The 22,141-nt window shown below is 42.8% G+C and overlaps 1 protein-coding gene across 1 annotated transcript in view; it reads right to left on the bottom strand.

Moving 5' to 3' along the window:
- The window catches only part of LOC126183519 (melanoma-associated antigen E1-like), an 80,880-nt gene extending 64,650 nt beyond the window's left edge, over positions 1-16,230 (bottom strand). Inside the window, exon 1 of the mRNA XM_049925575.1 lies at positions 15,944-16,230. Within this exon, the coding sequence (XP_049781532.1) occupies positions 15,944-16,163 (220 nt within the window). The 5' untranslated portion in view covers positions 16,164-16,230. The remainder of the gene's footprint in view (positions 1-15,943) is intronic.
- Positions 16,231-22,141: the final 5,911 nt, after the last annotated feature.

Raw genomic sequence — 22,141 nt, forward strand, 5'->3', positions numbered from 1 at the left:
CAACAGACGACCGCCGCTTGCCACGCAGCCCTAGACAGAGTCTTCCTAGGATTATTTAAACGCTATACTTACAATTAAATGTTACGATTGCGGTCTCAATTGAACGACATCCGACAATGAGCGAAATATCGGAAATACACCGTGCTGCCGAATGTCGCTCTGGAAACAGATATATCTATACCATTCTTATAACTTGACATACTCTTCCCCGTTGCTATCACAGTACTCCACATCAAATCCATACCTTCCTTACGACTGGACATTGCCATTTCATTTGCACATGTCGGAACACAGCCACATACTTTATAAGCCTGATGCTCTAGGCGAACCTATCACGCATCCCGTACAACTAAGTATAATACTTAGCCAATAACTGATTGCTGGCGATAGAAAATAATACTGAGAGAAAATCACCAATGGGCGGACACGTATCATAAGTTTTTCTTGCGATTTGTACCACTGCTTCTTAGGAAGAGAGGCAACTATCCATGTAAAAAGCTGTACTGGCTTTATAAATCGGGGTATTTCATTACCTGCGAATGAAGTCACTATTTCCAGACAATTATCGTGAAACTGAATATAGACAGTGATCACTGGAGTGTATATTATCAGACCAACAGTGAGTAGCCGACGATGCAACCTCGTGATAGAATCACTTAATTTAGAAAGTGATTCAGCTAAGGAACATGGTATGAAACTGATATTTGCAACTCCATCATGCCACCGCTAGATCTTTCTCCAGTACTTGTGACACATTCTGTCTCGAAGCCATGTCAGAGGTTCTAAGATATATCCACAGAGTTATAGGCGATGGTTGGTTGAGAAGAATCACAAACTGTAGATGGTGTGCTGATTGAGGTCATAAGAAATGTACGTTAGCTTTTCACATCTCTAGTGTTACACTTTCCAGTAGAAATGATGTCTGGGATTTGGAATCAAGTCTTTCCATTCAAACAAATACCTGCGTTGGATCGTATGGAGAAGTCCTTTAACGATTACAGCCACTAATGAACCATATTTCTGGCACTCTCATATCCTGAAACGAATCACCTTTTTCGAAACTATCAGCTACAGTAAAATTTTAGACAGTTCCTATGCCTCTGGCAACTGCCACCATTTCTGCAGCTTTGTGCAAGTGATCTTTTTTTTTTTTGTGGTTTTAGGGCGCAAAACTTCTATGGTCATTAGCGCCCAAGTGCAAGTGATCGTTCTAATTTATGTAGGACATGAGCAAAATTCTGAGACAGCTGTTTCTACCACCTTCTGCAACCCGCGTAGAAACACACTGTCCTGAGTTAGTGTGACAGGATTGTGTTTTGACTATATTTTGGAAATGGGAACATGTCGTCCGCACAGCCAACAGTGTACGATGTGAGCACCAAACGAAGCTGGGTCCTGCAACACGAGGTAGTATGCTATCTTCTTTATTCTGTGCCACCCAACAGAGAAAATATACGAACTGTAAAAACTTCACCAACTTCATTCGATTGAGAATTTGATAAGATATTTACCCCATCTCTCTCCTCCCAAATATCGAAAACAATAACCGTCTGCATTTCGGCATCGACCACATGTGACGATCCTATTAAATATACAGCTATTTATCCATTGCATGGACCAGTGTAAAATAGCAATCCCTGTACTGTAGAGGGATGACCATATCCCACACACTATACTATAATTCGAGGAGACCCTACCTGTGGCCCTGTGTCGCCGTTTCAAACATTCTTTTGCAGTAACACGCTTTGTACAATGCCATACATTTTGTTTTTTGTGCGTTGACTTAGAGGTCAGTGTCAGGTTCTGAACAGGCATTAACACGTTCTGATCCATTGCATACGACAGAAAGCTAGATGGTACACAGAATAAGTCATGTTGTTACTGCTGCTACCATAACACACAACACACACTGGAAGATTTTAAATAACAGTCAGTAACAACATCAGGAAACTGGAAGGGTTTGGAAGCGTTGTAGAGAGTTTCGCAACTGCTGTCTGAAGGTGACTGACGGCCTCTACATTTGAACTCATCTATCAGAGTGACGCAACAACTGATGGCTAGGCATTCCGTTTCGACTGATTCCCCATATTGCAGCCATGTTCGCCATCACTGTTTCAGTGCTAGCCATTCCCAGAAGGTGTTGCCCTCTCCACCAAAACAGTGTCTCCAACTCAAACAAGCGGTGTCACTCAATCATTATGTGGTGACCTACAGTGAACCAGTGGGTGGATGGGATGGAAAAAGACACCATCGATGTACTGTACTAATAAGCATCACAGTTGATATTACGAACAATTTTAGCAATTTTACGGTAATTTCACACAGAGCAAATATGCGACAGCACATTTCCCAATTTCAGTATCATAGCTAAACTGACTCTTCTCTACTTTGCGAGTATCACTGCGAATGTAGATAGATGACTGTGCTGTACGTCCATTTATTGTTAATTCTAGAAAACATCCATCATTAAAGTATACCAAACAGGGCTCTACATATTTCTAGCACTTCGAGCATAGTGGTTAATTTACGTTCTGTCTCTATTTTAACGGGAGTCACAAAGCATTTTCTTAGTCTTAGGATAAAAAATTAGAGACTGAAGGACACCCCCCCTCCCACTTTCTTTGACCAACCCGCCCTACAGCACCATTACCCATTTAACCTTCAGCTCACCAGAAGTACGCTGCTACATTCCACGTCTCGCGAATGAATGGAGCTTACTCAGACCTCACCCATCCAAGTCCACAAGTTTTCTCCAGATGCATGCATGTCGAGGAGGTTAGCAATCCTTATCGATGTATAGTAATAGATTTGAAAGTGTTGTGATGTAATACCAGACAGTTAAGAAGAATAAGATACGGGTGATTTTTATGGATGATGGAGCTCCAGACAGATGGAGTTCGAAGCATTTTACGTAAATCAACAACGCTATCAATTTTAAAGTATTGTTCTAGTGTCTGGGATCAGTACCAGTAGGGTATTGGTAAGAAGGAAAATAAACACATACACTCCCAATACCACACAGTCCTGCACTTAAAACAGACTATAATAGTAGATCGCTTCAGTTTCCGACCTATTAATCAAGTGGAGTGCAGCACTGTTAACATTTCAGTGTAAGAAATATATTTCCAGCGCATGACATAAATCCTTCTTGCTCGTTTCTCTATTTAAACTATGGTAACAAACAGTATAATTAAAAAAGCTGCTTCCTTAAAATATCGATTCTATGTGTTACGCGCAAAATGTAGCTTTACAGAGATGTATAGCGTCCACTATTCACGTCCGATCACGGTTCAGAAATTATACTATTCTCACATCAGTCCTATATAAAATGATTGTTAGTAACGGAGAATAGCACTTACAAGGAAACAGATAAACGCATATCAGCAGCATCCGAAATGTGAACTTACACGTCATGCCGCCACTAACTCTCTAAAGAGGACATCTGTCAAGCAGATGTATACATGGGGATTCCTGTGTCTCACAAACACTTATCACTAACTTAGAATCATCTTAGTTGTGAAACTGAACTCTCGATTTTATACCCGAGATACGACAAGTGATTGTAGTAAGTTGCATAAATCTTCTTCGTTTAGAGGAATGTGTCGAAACAGGGTGGCCATGTTTAATCATACATGAGATAGATGTCTTCTGATGACGGAGAGGTTTTCTGTTAACCATCACAAGTACCCAGTGCTCTAAGTCAAATACAGAACACGTTCTTCTATACGAGTCAAACGCAGGCTATGTCACGCAACTGATACATCCTGACAGAACAGCGCAAGAAACGGTCAAAAGACTTTCGCCAACTTCTCCCTGTATCAATCAATCACTCCGCCTACTCTCTGTTATCCTTTAATGCACATGCATGTAAGTTTAGAGGCAGATGGTTATCTGTTTTCCTTAAAAGCGTCAAATACAGTAGTCACCTCGCGTGTATCAATGCTACGTCAGCAGACGTACAGTAGATCGCGGGGAAATTGAGGAAGTAATTGGGTCTCTTCTGGTTGGCGCGGAACAGTTCTAGTACATCGGAACAAGTATGCGACAACAGGAGGAATACGAGAAAACGTCGACATGGAAGCGAAGGGAACCAGGGAAACAGTTACTTTTCTTCCACTACTGTACGTCTGCTGACGTAACATTGATACACGCGGGGTGACTACTGTATTTGACGCTTTTAAGGTAAACAGATAACCATCTGCCTCTAAACTTACAGGAATCTCCATTATAGGATAACAGAGTACACTGGGTGATCGATTGGTAGAAGGAGAAGTTGGCGCAAGCCATTTTACCGTTTCTTGCGCTATTCTGTCAGGATGTATCAGGTGGGTGACATAGCCTGCGTTCGACTCGTATAGAAGAACGTGTTCTGTATTTGACGTAGAGCACTGGCTGCTTGTGATCGTTAACGTCAAACGTCTCCGTCATCAGAGGACATCCATCTCATGTGTGGTGAAACGAGACCATCCTGTTTCGACACATTCCTCTCAACGAACGAAGATTTATGCAATGTACTCCAATCGCTTGTCGCATCTTGAGTATAAAATCGAGAGTTCAGTTTCACAACTAAGATGATTCTAAGTTAGCGATAAGTGTCTGTGAGACACAGCAATCCCCATGTATACATCTGTTTGACAGATGTCCTCTTTAGTGGCGGCATGACGTGTAATTTCATATGTCGGATGATGCTGCTATGCGTTTATCTGTTTCCTTGTAAGTGCTATTCTCCGTTACTAACAATCATTTTATATAGGACTGATGCAAGAATAGTATAATTTCTGAACCGTGATCGGATGTGAACAGTGGACGCTATGCATCTCTGGAAAGCTACACTGAGCACGTAACACACAGAATCGATATTTTAAGGAAGCAGCTTTCTTAATTTTACTATTTGTTACCATAGTTTAAGTAGAGAAACGAGCAAGAAGGATGTACGTAACGCGCTGGAAATATATTTGTTACATTGGAATGTTAACAGCGATGCACTCCACTTGAGTAATAGGTCGGAAACTGAGGCGATCTAACATTATAATCTATTTTAAGTGCAGAACTATGTAGCATTAGGAGTGTATGTGTTTATTTTCCTTCTTACCAATACCCTACTGGTACTAATCCCAGACACTAGAACAATACTTTAAAATTGATAGCGTTGTTGATTTACGTAAAATGCTTCGAACTCCATCTGTCTGGAGCTCCATCATGCATAAAAATCACCCGTATCTTGTTCTTCTTCACTGTCTGCTATCACATCACAACCCTTTCAAATCTGTTACTATACATCAATAAGGATTGCTAACCTCCTCGACATGCATGCATCTGGAGAAGTCTTGTGCACTTGGATGGGCGAGGATTCGGTAAACTCCCTTCATTCATGAGATGTGGAACGTAGCGGACTACTTCTGGTCGGCTGCAGATAAATCGGTAATGGTGCTGCAGGGTGGGTTGGTCAAAGACAGTGCGAGGGGGTCTTTCAGTCTCTAATTTTATCCTAAGACTGTGAGAATTTTCTGTGTCTCCCGTCCGCATAGAGAAAGAACGTAAATTGAGCACTATGCTCGAGGTGCTAGAAATATGTAGAGTGCTGTTTGGTATACTTTGATTATGTATGTGTTCGAGAATTAACAATGAATAGACGTACTACACGGTCATCTATCTACATTCTCAATGCTACCCGCAAATTAGAGAAGAGGCGGCTTAGCTATGATACTGAAAATGGGATTTGTGTTATCGCATCATTGGCCTTTGTTGAAATTACTGTAAAATTGATAAACTGTTCGCACTATCAACTGTGATGATTATGATTACAGTACATCAACAGTGTCTTTTACATCTCATCCGTCCACTGGTACGCTGTTGGTTACCACCTAATGATTGACTGACATCGTTTGTTTGATTTGGAGAAAGAGTTTTGGTGGAGGGGGCTACACCTTCTGTGGATGGGTAGCACTGAAACAGTGATCGCGTACATCACTGCAGTATGATGAATCAGTCGAAACGGAACGCAGAGCCATCAGCTATTCCGTCACTGTGACAGATGAGTTTAAATGTGTATTTCGTCAATCACCTTCGGATAGGTCTTTGGAAATTCTCCACAACGCCGCGAAATCGTTCCAGTTTCCTTATGTTGTAACTGTATTTTATTTAAAATCATACAGCGTATGTGGTGTGTTATGGTAGCAGAAGTAACAAAATGACTTATACCTTGCACCATCCAGTTTTCTGTGGGAAGCAATCGAACAGAACGTATTAATGTCAGTTTAGAACCTGACACAGACCTCGTCGTAGTGGAAAAAACAAAATGTATGGCATTGTACAAAGTGTGTTACAGCACAAAAAGAAATGTTTCAAACATCGACACAGGATCACAGGGAGAGTCTCTTAGACTTACTGTACAGTTTGTGGGATATGGTCGTCCTTCCACAGAACAGGTGTTGCAACTTTACACTGATCCGTGCAATGGATCAACAGCTGTCTATTTAATAGGATCGTCACATGTGCTCCATGCTGGAATGCAGACGGTTATTGTTTTCGATATTTGGGAGGAGAGAGACGCGGGAAAAATGTTATCGAGTTCTCTATCGGATGAAGATAGTGGAGCCTGTATAGTTCGATTATTTTCTCTGTTGAGTGGTACAGAATAACGGAGATAGGTTGTTGGGTTGCCAGACGAGAATGGGCCCTGATGGATTCGGAACTGTTTTGGACAGCAGTACTAATATGTAGTTTGGGTTCGCACCACAATGCAGCAGCAAAATCCTCTTCCTACCCCCAGTTCCCATACTATCTTTTATACTACCTCGTGTTGCAGGGTCTGGCTTCGTTTGGTGATGACCTTACACATCGTACACTGTTGGTTGTCCTACGACATGTTGCCATCTCCAACAAATGGTCAAAATACGGTCCTGTCGAAATAAGTAAGGTCACTCTGTTTCTACATGGTTTGGATAAGGTGGTAGATACAGCTCTCTCCGAATTCTGCCGAGTTCCTACTTAATTTGGAAGATCACATGCACAAAGCTGCAGAAATGGCGGCAGTTGCAAGAGGCATAGGAAGTATTTAAAATTTTCCTGTAGCTGATAGGTTCGAAAAAGGTGACTCGTTTCAGGATGAAACTGCCAGAAATATGATTCATTAATGGCTGTAATCATTAAAGGACTTCTCCATACGATCCAACGCAGGTCTGTGGTTGAACAGAAAGACTTGTTTCAAAATTCCACACAGCATATCTGCCAGATTGTGTAATACTAGAGATCTCAAAAGCTAGTGTACATTTCTTACGACGTCAATCAGCACACCATCTACAATTTGTCATTCTTCTCAATCAACCATCGCCTATAACTTAGTAAATATATCGCAGAACCTCTGACATGGCATCGAGACAGAAAGCGTTACAAGTACTGGAGAAAGTTCTAGAGGTGGCATGATGGAATTGCAAATACCGGTTTCATACCATGTTCCTTAGCCGAATCACTTTCTAAATTCAGCGATTTTATCACGAGGGTGCTTCGTCGGCTACGCATCGTTCGTCTGATAATATACACTCCTGTGACCAACGTCTATACTCAGTGTCATGGTATTTGTCTGGAAAATGGCACGTCATTCGCAAGTAACGCCATACCTTGATTTATAACGCCAGTACAGCTTTTAACATGGATACTTGCCTGCACCTGTAGAACCAAGACCGTTTGTGGCAGTAACATATAGCAGCTGTTGCGATCGTGTTTCTTTTACATCTGGCGGTTTGTAAGACGATTACGCCTCTCTTTCTAAGACACAGTGGTATAATTCGCAAGAAAACCTTATGAGATATATCCACCCATCGCTGAATTTATCTCAGTATTACTTCGTATCGCCAGAAATCAGTTATTGACTGAGTACTATACTTAGTTGTACGGGATGCGTGATAGGTTCGCCTAGGGCATCAGGCTTATAAAGTATGTCTCTGTGTTCCGACATGTGCAAATCAAATGACTATGTCCAGTCGTAAGGAAGGTATGGATTTCATGTGGAATACTGTGATAGCAACGGGGAAGAGTATGTCAAGTCATAAGAATGGTACAGATACATCTATTTCCAGAGCCACAGTTGTGAGCAGGATGTATTTCCGATATTTCACTCATTGTCGGATGTCGTTCAATTGAGACCGCAATTGTAACATTTAATTGTAAGTATAACAATCAAATATACGAAGAACGATTCTGTCTAGGGCTGCGTGGCGCGTCGGCGATGGCCTGTGACGGGAATGATTAACGTTTCCGGCTAACGTTAGCAGTTTTCCGAATGGAGAGGCCTGTTGCGATGCAGGAATGTAGGTGACTTAATCGTGTCTTCCTCTAGAAGGCCGAATAGCGAACTAATACTTAGTATTTGTTGGATGGCTTTGAGGATCTCACGGAAATTTTAGAAGATTCAATATGGATGTGTGTTCGTGCTGGAGCATTATGCCCTCCAATGTAAATAGTCTGGCTGACTGCTTCTTCATATTCGTCATCTTTATTTGCTTGAGGCAACATCGATTGTGGTGTGCATATCTAGCATATGAAAGACAGGTAGAAGACAAGTTTGCTGGTTCTCTATACATGAGAAACAACTGATTGAATTTATGAATTACAGGGACGGTTTATGATCTGTTATATCTTCGACATCGATATTAGCAAGTGGAAATATCAGTTTCCCCTATTTTTTTCGAGCTTTCATGTAAAGGTCTTCGCACGCGGGTAAATCCAATATGCACAGGTATTTGCACTGGACCATTATTCCCTCCAATGTAAGTTGTGCGATTGACAGCAAATTTCCCGACTTTATTTGGTTGAGAGAACATCGATTGTGGTGTGTATTGAGTGCATCTAGCAGGTGAAATATGGGTGGAGGACACGTTTGCTGGTTCTCTAGACGTGAGAAACACCTTAATTGACTTTGTAAATGATAAAGATGATTTCGAATCTCTTATATCACGACATCGGTATTCGAGAGTGGAAAAATCAGTTTGCCGGCCGGTGTGGCCGAGCGGTTCTAGACGCTGCAGTCTGGAACCGCACGACCGCTACGGTGGCAGGTTCGAATCGTGCCTCGTGCATGGATGTGTGTGATGTCCTTAGGTTAGTTAGGTTTAAGTTCAAAATGGTTCAAATGCCTCTGAGCACTATGGGACTTAACATCTGTGGTCATCAGTCCCCTAGAACTTAGAACTAATTAAACCTAACTAACCTGAGGACATCACACACATCCATGCCCGAGGCAGGATTCGAACCTGCGACCGTAGCAGTCGCGCGGTTCCGGACTGAGCGCCTAGAACCGCTAGACCACCGCGGCCGGCCACAGGTTTAAGTAGGAGTTCCAGGGGACTGATGACCTCAAATGTTAAGTCCTGTAGTGCTCAGAGCCATTTGAAACATTGGAAACATCAGTTACCCGTATTCTTTTCGAAGTTTCACGTTAAGGTCTTCACAAACGAGATCAGTTTCTAGTTACTCAGTGGTTTACAGCACGCTCCACCTCGCTAAGGTTTCAGATTTCTAGAGAAATAATATCGGGTCCGTAACTTCGAAGTAATACTATGCAAGCGCTACTGCTGAGCAATCGATATTGCTATGTGATTCATATCGAGAAGTATCACAAAAATGGTTGATATTCTGGCAAACCGTGTGAAATTACATATGTTCATATAATCACAGAGTCTGGAAATGGGTGTGGAAACCAAGCAAGCAAGCAGGTCGGCCCTAGAAACAGTAATGCATTTGTGCCGAGGGGAGCTGACCCCAACCTTTTACAACAGTTCTGAGAGTGACTTTGGTCCGCTGAGGGCACTCTGGTTATGCGGATGACTTGTGGCCATCAGCTGTGTTGGATGAACACCCGACCTTACGGGAAATTATCTAGTTCTGCCAGGAGTGTATATGATGCATATGCTTATGCTGTCTTTCTTAGCAGTATATGTACGAGTGTTTGACAGTCGATAGCTACATCAATGATGTAAAAGGGTCGATTTTGTATGGTGCAGGATTCGAATTGTATGTATGTATGTATCGACATGGCACGCGGTGATATATTTCCGGGTTGGCGATCGTTTTCACCCTCGAATATTCAAGCGTCTATCTTCAGTGGCAAGGATTTGTAAATGAACAAGAGTTTTCCGTGTCTGACGATTTGTAGGCCTCTTTGCAGGGTTTAATTGTCGATGCATTATGGCGAAATGTACAAATAAGTTTTTTGCCGTTGAAAGTCTCATCTGCAGAAAAAAAGGTGGACAGTGCTTACACACCGGCGGCATCAGTAGTTTGGCGGGTAAATTCAGTAACAGCTAACAATAAGGCTCCACCCATTCACAAGACATCCATTGTGCCAGGACATAGGAGATGTTTGCTGAAATCAGGACTTACCGATGTCCATGAAGGGTAACATGTGATGGTCAGGGTGCCCCCTTAGGACCGTCAGGAAGATTGCATTCAGTGTTATTCTGAGCTATTTTCGTAAACAGCTCCTTTTAGGGCAAGAATTTCCATGCATACAAGATGAGACATCACAAGGCAGGTAAATGGATGCACAGCCAGATGCAGTTCGTTTGTCCCATTAGGACTGCGAGGGAAAAAGCAGTCGATGTCATTCTGGGAAGCATTGGAACAGATTTCTATAGTGTGACCTGTGACATTAGGGTCCATACGTAGAGAGTTTTTGCCCGCATCTCGTGGTCGTGCGGTAGCGTTCTCGCTTCCCACGCCCGGGTTCCCGGGTTCGATTCCCGGCGGGGTCAGGGATTTTCTCTGCCTCGTGATGGCTGGGTGTTGTGTGCTGTCCTTAGGTTAGTTAGGTTTAAGTAGTTCTAAGTTCTAGGGGACTGATGACCATAGATGTTAAGTCCCATAGTGCTCAGAGCCATTTGAACGTAGAGAGTTTTAGCGCCATCAATGGTAAACATGCACGCACGGCCCACAGGTTGACTTGGCGCTTATTTAAATACACATGTGATGTCAGTATAACACTCGAAGAACTGTAATTGTAGGCTCGACTTTCACCTGCCGTCGGCAACAGCGTGACAGCAATAGCTCGCGTCCGGATGGCCCTGCAAGGCACGTGCGCACGTTGGAAGACTTGACTGATACGTTGCGTTTTTTACGTGTACTGAGTGTGTGTGCACTGCCTTATTTTCATGTGCTTAAGCACTGTGAGCGTGTCTGTATAGCGTTACACATGTGTTTTTTCACTGATCTACAAGTAGTTTGCACATCTGTACGCTGTGTACTGCATTATTCCGTTAATTATGAGTCGTCTGCGTCTCTGCACATCAGTGTACTGCATTACTTACGAGTTGTTTTCAGGTCTGTAGACTATTTACTGCGACCTCAATCAATTCAGGGTGAGTGTTTTCTCTCATTGTAATAAATATACTATGTCAGATCCATCCGAAAATAAATTGTTCTCTGCCATTCTTCCCCGTCAGACTGCCATCTTGGATTGCGTACTCCGTACTGGGTCAGTTGGGGTGTGAACTTCATGATGAACACTCTGGATGGAGCTACTGCCCCAAATTCTTTAAATAAAAGACTGAAAATAAAGTCTTATGTCCATCCTATCCAGCACAAGCTGAGTCTTTTTCCCACCCATTACTAGAAAGAGGTGGCAGTTGGATGACTTAGGTTAGTGGAGGTAGCCAAAGTGACCTTTTTTCTTGATATTTTCTTATGTTAGCGGAGGTAGTCGTGGTGTGTTGCATTGCTCTGCTGGAATTTCAGCTTCCCGCCATTTTCTGGGTGTGGGAAGAGGGGAGGGGAGGGGGGAATATTAGTGGAGGTTACCCAATTGATGTATTTTCCCACAAAAATTTGAACTTCAAATGATGACGTCATTGCATCGTTGCCATTTCTACCACCACCAACTTGGATCCACCATCTTGAATACATTTGGCAACAATGGACACTGGGGTAACGCTGCCACTGTTCCACTATTTTCATGTACTGATGGACAGGGATCGTCTAGCGTCACAGAGGTTGGTCGTAAAAAATCGCGTGAAATCAGAGGAAGAAATCACTCATGAGCTCCAAAGTGCTAACAACAGCGCACCTAGCACAGTAACTGTGGGTCAGTAATTAAGAAAAATCGAGTACAATGGTCGAGCAGCTCCACATAAGCCACACATTTTTGTAGTCGGTAATAAGTGACGTTTGATGTATTGTAAAGTGCTATGCGAATGAACAGTGTATGATAAGACCGAAATGATTAGGAGTGATGAATCGCGTTATAACGAGTGACAATGCGATGGAAGGGTTCGGTTTGGCGAATGCTTGGAGAACAGCACTTGCCAACATGTTTAGCACCATCAGTGAAATACAGAAGAAATGATGTTGCGGTATAGAAGTGTTCTTCATGATAAGGATGTGGCTTGCGTAAGTAAGCTCAAGAAAATGATAACTGGGAAGTAGATGAACACATTGTACAACATTGTTTGCTGTATACAGTAGAGGAATAGTTCAAAGATGATGACTGTATCAGCATGACAATGCACTCTGTCATTAAGCATCATCTTTAAGGTAATAGTTTGTAGACAACAATATTTCAGAAACTGACTGGCCTGTTCAGATTGGCGACATCAACCCAATGGAACACCTCTGGGGAGAGTTAGAACACAGGCTTCGCCCCAATCGCAACATCAGGCTTCACTACGTTCTCTACTTTCAACTCTTGAGGAAGAGTGGGCAGACTTTTCTCCACAAGCATTCAAATAGCGATTGATAACGTCTCAACTAGAGTTCACTTCGGCATACAAGGTGTTTCACAATTCACGTTACACGCTTCTAGAGATTGTAGAGGGGACTTAGTGCAATCAATTTGACACAGGAATCCATATATGGGAACGCCTTCTAACGACACTACAGAGCGTCAAATTTATAGGCTCCGGCGCCCGTAATTATTTGTATATGCATTATGATTCCATGGCGATTTTACAAACTTTGTATGATGTTGGAGATGGATAAATGTATTAATTTGAGGTAAGGGTCCCTGTACCAGAAACGAACGAGTGGAAAATTATAATCGAAAACCGTTGTGATTCCTCCAACATTGAACTACATGTACTGGTACTGTTGTTGCTAAGACTGTAGGGTAGGCAACTTTCAGTGGTGGTAGTATGGACTAAAACAAGGAAAAAATGTCCTGTAAATATGGGCTCTAAAATGCCTACCTGAGGATCTATGAGCACTTGTTCATTTTCGCTACTCTGAAACACGCATCCTCTGTTGAACAAGTATTCCAGTTTGTAACATCGTCACGGAATCATCCTGTTTATACAAACATTTAAGAGCACCGTTGTGCTTATAACTGTGACGCTCTGTAACGTCCGTCGTTGGATAACGTTTCCGTACATAGGTTCTTACGTAAAACTTGATCTACTAAGTCTCCTCTACAACCTCAAAGAAGCGTGTAACATGAATTGTGGAAACCCGTGTAGGAGCGATAGTAGCCACAGGCCAGATTAATGACCACTAATAGGTGTTCAGATATTTCTGATCAGATAGTACATTTATGATGGCAGTTTATCGTGGCAGTTTTAGGTGGGGCTATTTTCATCTATGATTGCTTAAGATACTGGTACAAATGGTTCAAATGGCTCTGAGCACTATGGGACTCAACTTCTGAGGTTATTAGTCCCCTAGAACTTAGAACTAGTTAAACCTAGCAAACCTAAGGACATCACACACATCCATGCCCGAGGCAGGATTCGAACCTGCGACCGTAGCGGCCTCGCGGTTCCAGACTGCAGCGCCTATAACCGCACGACACTTCGGCCGGCATACTGGTACAATTTGAGCTCGAAGTGCCACGCTTGCGACACTTCCCACGTCAGCAAATAATTGCGTTGCAGCCGTTACTGAGTGCTTTGTGTATTCCGCTCTTCGTTGTGTTGTGCATTGATAGGCTTTCATAAGGAGATCACTTACCCCGCCCACACCCCCCGGAATAAGGAGTACTGATTTCTTATTCATATACTGAATGGATAACTGACTATATTTTCTGGAGGATTGGAAGTATTTTGCGTCACCTAAAGAGTTTACTTTTCTTGGTAAGATACGTCTTGAATGTGGGCAATTCACTGATGTTCACCTCCCTTCCTCCAGCTGGATAAATTTCTTCCGACATCCACGTCTGTGTCGTTCGTCATTTCTTTTCATGTTTTGGAATGATCCATGATGGGTTTCGAGTACGACCCTCACATCACCAGCAGATCTGCTTTCTCAGGCGAGCAGAAAACAGACGTAAGCTGTGAGAGGGGGCGCGGCTCGTTCTCCCTCTCCGCTCCTCTCCTATCGGAATTTCAAAGCTCCCGTTTGTTTACACCACGGCTGACTACCAAGTCATAGTGTCAGAAGTATACAAATAACTTATATAGTTTTCTCCTTTGCCATAAGAAATTTGAAATCAATTTCAATTGAACATTCTTTGGTAGACAATACGTTATAATAGCAGCGTTTACAGGTATAATTACAGTAAATGTGCTATAATTATCTCCGTAGTGTACTTGACGATATTTTCTGGAGCAGCTGTCGAAGAAGACATGTAGAACTTGTTGAAGGAAACCATTTTCACCTATGACTCTCATTGTACTTTCAGATGAAACTGAACTGACAGTCAAAGATGAAAACATTACCCTTCAAACAGTGCTAATCTATATGTCAGTTATTACTTTGTCCGTCTTAAGCATACTGCAGTTTAAGAAAGTCTTACACTAAATGCGTTTCGCTTTTATTTACAAAGTATCACCAATGGTGGTTGGTGTCAGTTACTCCTTTTTATAGCTTCTGAAGTCGACAGGTTTTCCCCTCGTGGTTAACTGAGGCTGCCGCCAGAAAAAACTTGGTTGCAATTTCACGCTTCATGATTTTTTGCTTTTAGAGTACGGTATCCTTTTGATACATTTGCGTTCTTTGCACTAAGCTTGTCTTTTGTTATACTTCATACACGTTGCCTTTATAGACATTTTTATGGTTCAAATGGCTCTGAGCACTCTGAGGGCATCAGTCCCCTATAACTTAGAACTACTAAAACCTAACTAACCTAAGGACATCACCCACATCCATGCCCGACTCAGGATTCGAACCTGCGACCGTAGCGCATTTTTATGATGCTTTCACCTTTTTTGTACTGAGCACAGTGTATTTATGTCCTGAAAAGAGGGTGAAACCATAGTACGTTCGTTTGGGTGTGGTTTTGTGAAAGTGAAGTGCAAAAGAACGCGAGAGCAGCAAAAAGAAAGAGGATTCCTACAATAGAAAAATAGTGATGGGAGAAAATGTAAGCAAAAGTTCTCGACTGCTACCTATTCCAAAAACGAGGAGACAATCTGTCGATTTTAAAACATGTATACAAAAGGAGTAATGAACAACAACCACCACCGATGACGCTTAGTAAACAAAAGGTAAAAAAGGGTTGTTAAAAAGACTCTTGAATTCCAGAACGCTTAGAACAGAGAAAAACAAATAACACAATAAAACACTTATTACAACAGTTAACAGGATGAAATTTAAGTTCAGAGCAGTTTACGAATTTAAACGTTAATAACGAATATACCAAAAAGTATTAAGAATAAAAAGAATATTCAAATAATATGCAATTTTGCTACAAACTTTACGTCCTCCAATTTTTCTCATTTTGATCTGCCTTCTTCTATTATCTTACAGAGCCATAATAGTAATTATTCAACAGGCAGTCATAAAACTAAAATATTGATATACAGTTATCATGACGGGTATCACGTCCGCAAGTACAAGCCTGATCGTGCAAAATGATTTTGCGCAAGTAGTATCTTCAGTAGGTGGATGTATATGTAAGACGTTCATCAGTTTCTGCGAGCTTCACGGAAACACAGAAAAGTTTTCCGAAATAAGGTGGAACGCACAGGTAGCCGCGCGGTCAAGCTTGTACATGTGGACGGAGCCTTGCTGATTTACTCACCCTTATTCATGAAGTACTGGATGATTCTTATCCAGAAAAGTACAAGCTGTTGGTACCGTTCCTTCTCTTCAATAATACGCTGCTGGCGCTGGCGAGGAGAAAGTCGCGCTCGCTTTGCCCTTTTCGTGCGCAATTCACGAGGAACATCTTGGTCGACTAGCTTTCGTCGGCGTGGGTTCACGCCGCTGGGCCCCACAAGCGAAACCATTGGCTTTGACATATGCGAAAAGACGCTCTGACTTCAATATGATAGCGCAGATGCACCGCGCGATTTCTCCGATCGCTCCAGCGGTACTGCCAAGCAGTGTGGGTGCCGCCGCGCGGTCCCAGTGCTGCCGACAGTAGCGCCGCTCGGCGGGATTCGGCGCTCTCCGCGCAGCGAGGCGCCAATTCGAAACGAGTAAACGAATGCGGCTTAACACTTTACAAAAGAAAACAGTGACCACAATCATTACCTGTCAAAGCCAGATTTAAAGGTTGTCGAGTCAATTAAATAACAATGGATTACAGTTACGAACAACTAAAACTGGAGCCATCACACAGGAAATTATGTGAGGGAAGGCGAACCGCAGACTGTATTTTGTTGGCAGAACACTTAGAAGGTGCAGTATATTTACCGAAGAGATTGCCTACACTACCTACATCCATCCACATCTGTGGTACTGCAGCGTAGTATGGTACACTTACTAGCCTATATCGGACTGGCGAATGGCATAAAAAAATGTTGAAATGTGTGTGAATTCCTAAGGAACCAAAATGCTGAAGTCGTCGGTCCACAGACTTACACACCCATGCCCGAAGGAGGACTCGACCCTCCGACGGAAGGGGCCGCGCAATCCGTGACATGTGCGCCTCTAACCACGCGGCTACTCCGCGTGGCTCGGTCGGCATCTAAATAATTCAAAGAACCCCAGCTCGATTTGTATTATCACGAAATAAGAGATGAGTGTCACGGATATGTATAGATGGCAATGATTAAAACAAAGACGTTTCTCATTCCAGCGAGACCTTTTCCCTAAATTATAAACACCAATTCCGTTCACCGACTACGAAAATATTTTGTTGAGTACCACCTGAATAGGTAGAAATGACCACCATGGTAAAATAACAATTCGCGCAGAAAGTTTTAGGTGTCCATTTTATCTCCGTGCTGTTCGATAGCAGAACTATAGAGAAATAGTCGATGCACCCTCTGCCAAACATCTGAGAGTGGATTCCAGAGTAAGTAGTCTGGTCATTGCAAGAATCAAGCATTGTCATGTGACAGTTACATCTGCATCTGTTCTTCGCAAAGAACCATTAAATGTGTACAGAGGGTACTTGTTATTGTATCATCGATTAAACTTCCTACCAATTCTATTCTTTTTGTTCACGAATGTAGCGGTGGAAGAATGACTAGAGATATGGCCCTTTGCGAGACTGTCATTTGCCTAACTTTTCCTCTCCCTCTCTGAATTCACTCCTCCTCATAAGTAGTACGTAAATCAAAGTAGGTCAAGTTTCAGAGATAATTTTGTTTAGAGAATATGCAATAAGTACCTAATACCGCGCCAAATGGGCTATACATTCGTGCCTCATCGCCCAATTTAAAGAGTCAGTTTTCAATTGCCTACATCCTATTTTTATAAAGCCCAGAGTTGTTGTCCTGCCTATCTTGATCGACCAGCGTATTTGAGGGTAAGGCAGAGGGATCGTACAGACAGATTAACGTTTGACCGTCGCACAGACTCCCGCATGGAGGTCATAGAAATCCCTGGCGCTGGAAAGCAACTGGAATAATGGTAAACAAATATGTCGACAGGCCTAGATGGAATCTCAAGTCAGTTTTACACACAGTACTCTTCGGTACTGGCATCTTGCTTAGCTTCTATCAATCGCGAATCTTTCTCACAGCGGGAAGTCCCAAGTGACTGGAAAAATGCACAGGTGAGTTTTTTCTGCATCAAAGATAAAAGAACGTATCCGCAAAATTACAGACAAACATCCTTAACATCGGCTTGCTGCATAATTTTTGATCATCTTCTAAGTTTGAAAAATAAATTTCGTTGAGACAGAAACGCTTCTGTCCACAAATCAGCTTGGATTTAGAAAGCATCGCTCGTGCCCTACTCCATGATGTAAACAGAGGTTAGATATTTAGAATAGTTTCACAGATACGTGAGTAGTTGTAAGACTTACTAAATAATAGAACCCAGTACGTTGTACTGGACGGCGAGTGTTCATCAGAGGCAAGGATATCGTCGTCAGTGGTGCCCCAGAAAATTGTGATACGTCCGATGGTATTTTCTTTCAAATAAATGATCCGATGGGTATGGTGAACTGCAAATCCTCGACAGTTTACTGACCGTAGAAAGATACAGAACGACTTAAACAGAATGTCTGCTTGGTGTGGTGAATGACGGCTAGATCTAAATATAAAAAAAATTATGTTAATGAAAGTGGAAGAACAAACAACACTGTAATGGTCTTTAACATTGTGAAGCGATATGAAATGGAATGGGCACGTAAGGCAGGTACTATGGAAGGCGAATCGTAGACGCTGGTTTAGTAGGTGAATTTTAGGGACGTGTAGCTCATTTACGAACAAGACCAATTCTTGAGTTTTGCTACAGTGTTTGGGCTCCCCACCAGATTACATTAAAGGAAGAAATGGAAAAAATTCAGAGGCGTGCTGCTAGATTCGTAACCGGCAGTTTCGATTAACACGCGAATATTATGGAGATGCTTCGTGAACTCCAATGGGAATCCCTGAAACGGAGACAACGTTGTTTTAGAGAAAAACTACTGAGGAAATTTGCAGAATCGGAATTGGCGTCTGACTGCAGAACGATTCTATTGCTGCCAACGTACAAATCGCGTAAGCACGTATAAGATAAGAAAAGAGAAATTAGGGCTCGTACGGACGCGTACAGACGGTTGTTTTCCCACGCATCATTTGTGAGTGGGGCAGGGAAGGGAATGACTGGTAGTGGTGCAAGGTACTTTCTGTCACGCACCATATGGTGGCTTGCGGAGTATGTGCAGCGTGTGGAAAAAAATATGGGAACACCACAAACGCATTGCCGCACCTAATGCTGTGTAGGAAAACCATTGGCATTCAAAACAGCTTCCAGTCGTCTCTAAATGAATAAATACACGTCCTGTATGGCTTCCAAGGGACCCTCATACCATTCTTCCTGCTAAATTGTGGCAAGTTTTAGGTAACGATGACGAAGGTGGGCTGCACGGTTTGAGGCGTCATGGACGGACTGTGCGGCCACTCTCGCCGGAAGTCAAGTCCTCCCTCGGGCATGGGTTTGTGTGTTGTTCATAGCATAAATTAGTTTAAGCAGGGTTTAAGCCTAGGGATCGATGACCTAAGCAGTTTGGTCCCTCAAAAATTCACACACATTTAAACATTTTTTATGAATGTGGATAGCGATCACCCACACTTCTCCCAAAAGTTTACCGCAAGGGTTCAGTAATATTAAGATCAGGGGAGATACGGCCTTTCATCCTGCTGCTAAAAAAAAAGTTCTGGATCAGGAGGGGTGTGCAGATATAACATAATCCTTGACAGTAGTGCGATCTTCCAGATTACGCGCGGGGCCTATGGAATATCACGATCCGGCTGCCTATATCACCGACAAAGTCCCTTCATATTATGCCCTTGGGAAGAAAATTCGGCCAGAAGTTGAACACAGTTTCACAGAAGACTCATCTGGGCAAATCAGTTTCTTCCCTTGCTCCACAGTCCAGGTTTTATGCCTTCGGCAACACGTTTTCCTGCTATGGCCGTTAGAATCACTGACGTGTAGTCTCGGTTTACTAGCTAGCCCTGAAAATCCCTGTTTATGGTGCGTCCTTCGAGCTGCTTGCCACTGACAGGGTTCCCTAGCACGACATTCAATTCTGCTGTATCTTTTGTAGCTGTCGTCCTCTTATTTTTCGCTACAGTCCTCTTAAGCGACCGCTGTCACGATCATTCAATACACACTTTCGTTCACTTTGTGACTTACCAGATGATGTATTTTCGCTTTCCCTACATGCGGTATAAATCTCCGATATGGTGCTTCTTCAAACACTTCAGCTACCTTGGTTACGGAAGCACACACTATACGTGTACTAACAATTTGACCACGTTGGAATGCAATTCGCTTCGACCCAATGCACTCACCGGTTCACAGATCATTGTTCTGAAGTCGGCTGACATTTGCGAGGTGTTGAGGACATTGCACAGGTGCCGTTCATTGGCAAATACGAAAAAGCAACCTGCAGGCCTTTCTAGCACCTGCATTTATGTTCATGCATACTTTTTCACATCTTTGGCCAACCCCTGTGTGTATATGCAGATGGAGAATGTTTTAAGCTCTGCGTTAATGTTGATTTCAGAATAAGCCTTTCCTGCCTTAGAAGAGCTGAGCCATGAGATGGCCTAATACGGTATTGATCGTGAAATATTAGAAATGTTTTCGAGGCCCGATGTAACAGGAATTTAGTCTACAAGAAAGTTTATCTTCCTCGCATTCTTCTCCAATGAGTGGAAGCTTCATTCTGGAAACAGACCTACACAAAATAAAAGTCTCGCTCAGCAGATTTAGAGATCTTAAATTCTGCGGGAGCTACGTGACGATAAGCTACAGATTATTTATTTTATGTAAGCTTTTATTCTTTCTGGCAAAATTAGGGTCTTCAGTGGGTCTTTTACACTTGATCAGACATCCTGAGTGGATTTACAGTGCAATATCCACAGTACGTGAGCATTGCAAAGTAATAGCAATAATATCAAAAATAATAATAGTAGATGTGTATAGCGCTTCAGAAATGTCCGTCTTATTAACACGGTGTCAAGTAATTTCCTCGTTACATTCTAGTCGAATGTTGTTAACGAAGTACAAAGAAATAATGTAGGGTAAGAGTACAGAAGGGTTCAGCCCTGAGAGGAAGTTGATGAATGGTCCATGCAAAAGTGAGGAAAAAATAGAGAAAGTAAAAAATATAGTCGACTAAGCTGGAAGAAGAGAAACCGGAATGAGGAGAGTATGGGCAAAAACAATGTGATAGAGGGAATGCTGTAGGACAATGGGAAAACACCTGGTACATGCCGAGTGATAAGCTACACCGATGGTACAATGTGTGAGTTTAATCTATTCTAGATGCAGAGTAGTTTGGATATAAAATAAGTAAGTAGTTGCCACTATTAAAGTTCCAACCTTCGTATGTTCTTTTGGTTATGCAAAACGTGAGGACTACAGCGGTTTTCAAATACACAAAATTTAATCGCAGCTGCGAATATGGACAACCATCAACTGTATAACGGAATGACGACAATGAAATTTTGTGTTCGACCGGGAATCGAACCCAGATTTCCTGCTTAGAGCAAGAGTCTCTCTACCAATATCTTTTTCTGTTCGTCACATTTCTCGTCCTTTGGTTCGGGCAGACGTCACAGGACATCCCCTCTAGTATTTATCGTTCAATATGTCAACTTTTTTTTTTTTTTTACAGGTAGAGATAGTTTAAGGAATTTAGGGATTCAGGGGTCACTTGCGAAGTCCGATTGTGGGGACTGAGGTTTCTTTGAGTCTATTTGCAAACGGACCTGCAGTTTATTAAGTATTAGCTTACTCACGATTTCGCATGGACTTCAGAAAGGTACGAGCAGGCACACGGGGAGAGGGGTTTATTAGTTATTGGGAGCTCCAACGTTAGGCGGGTGATGGAGCCCCTTAGGTAAATAGCGGAAAGGTCGGGGAAGATGGCCAGTGTTCACTCTGTCTGCTTGCCGGGGGGGCTCATCCAAGATGTGGAGGAGGCCCTGCCGGCGGCGATATAGAGCACTGGGTGCACCCAACTGCAAATTGTTGCTCATGTCGGCACCAATGACTCCTGACGTCTGGGTTCAGAGGTCATCCTCAGTTCGTACAGGCGGTTGGCGGAATTGGTGAAGGCGGAAAGCCTCGCTCGCGGGGTGGAATTTGAGCTAACTATTTGTAGTATCGTTCCGAGAACCGATCACGGTCCTCTGGTTTGGAGCCGAGTAGAAGGCTTAAGCCAGAGGCTCAGACGATTCTGCGGAGATCTGGGGTGCAAATTTCTCGACCTCCGCTATCGGGTGGAGAAATGTAGGGTCCCCCTGAATAGGTCAGGCGTGCACTACACGCCGGAAGCGGCTACAAGGGTAGCGGAGTACGTGTGGAGTGCACATGTGGGTTTTTT

This window comes from Schistocerca cancellata, chromosome 4, assembly GCF_023864275.1.
Source record: "Schistocerca cancellata isolate TAMUIC-IGC-003103 chromosome 4, iqSchCanc2.1, whole genome shotgun sequence".
Taxonomy (NCBI): Eukaryota; Metazoa; Arthropoda; class Insecta; order Orthoptera; family Acrididae; genus Schistocerca; species Schistocerca cancellata.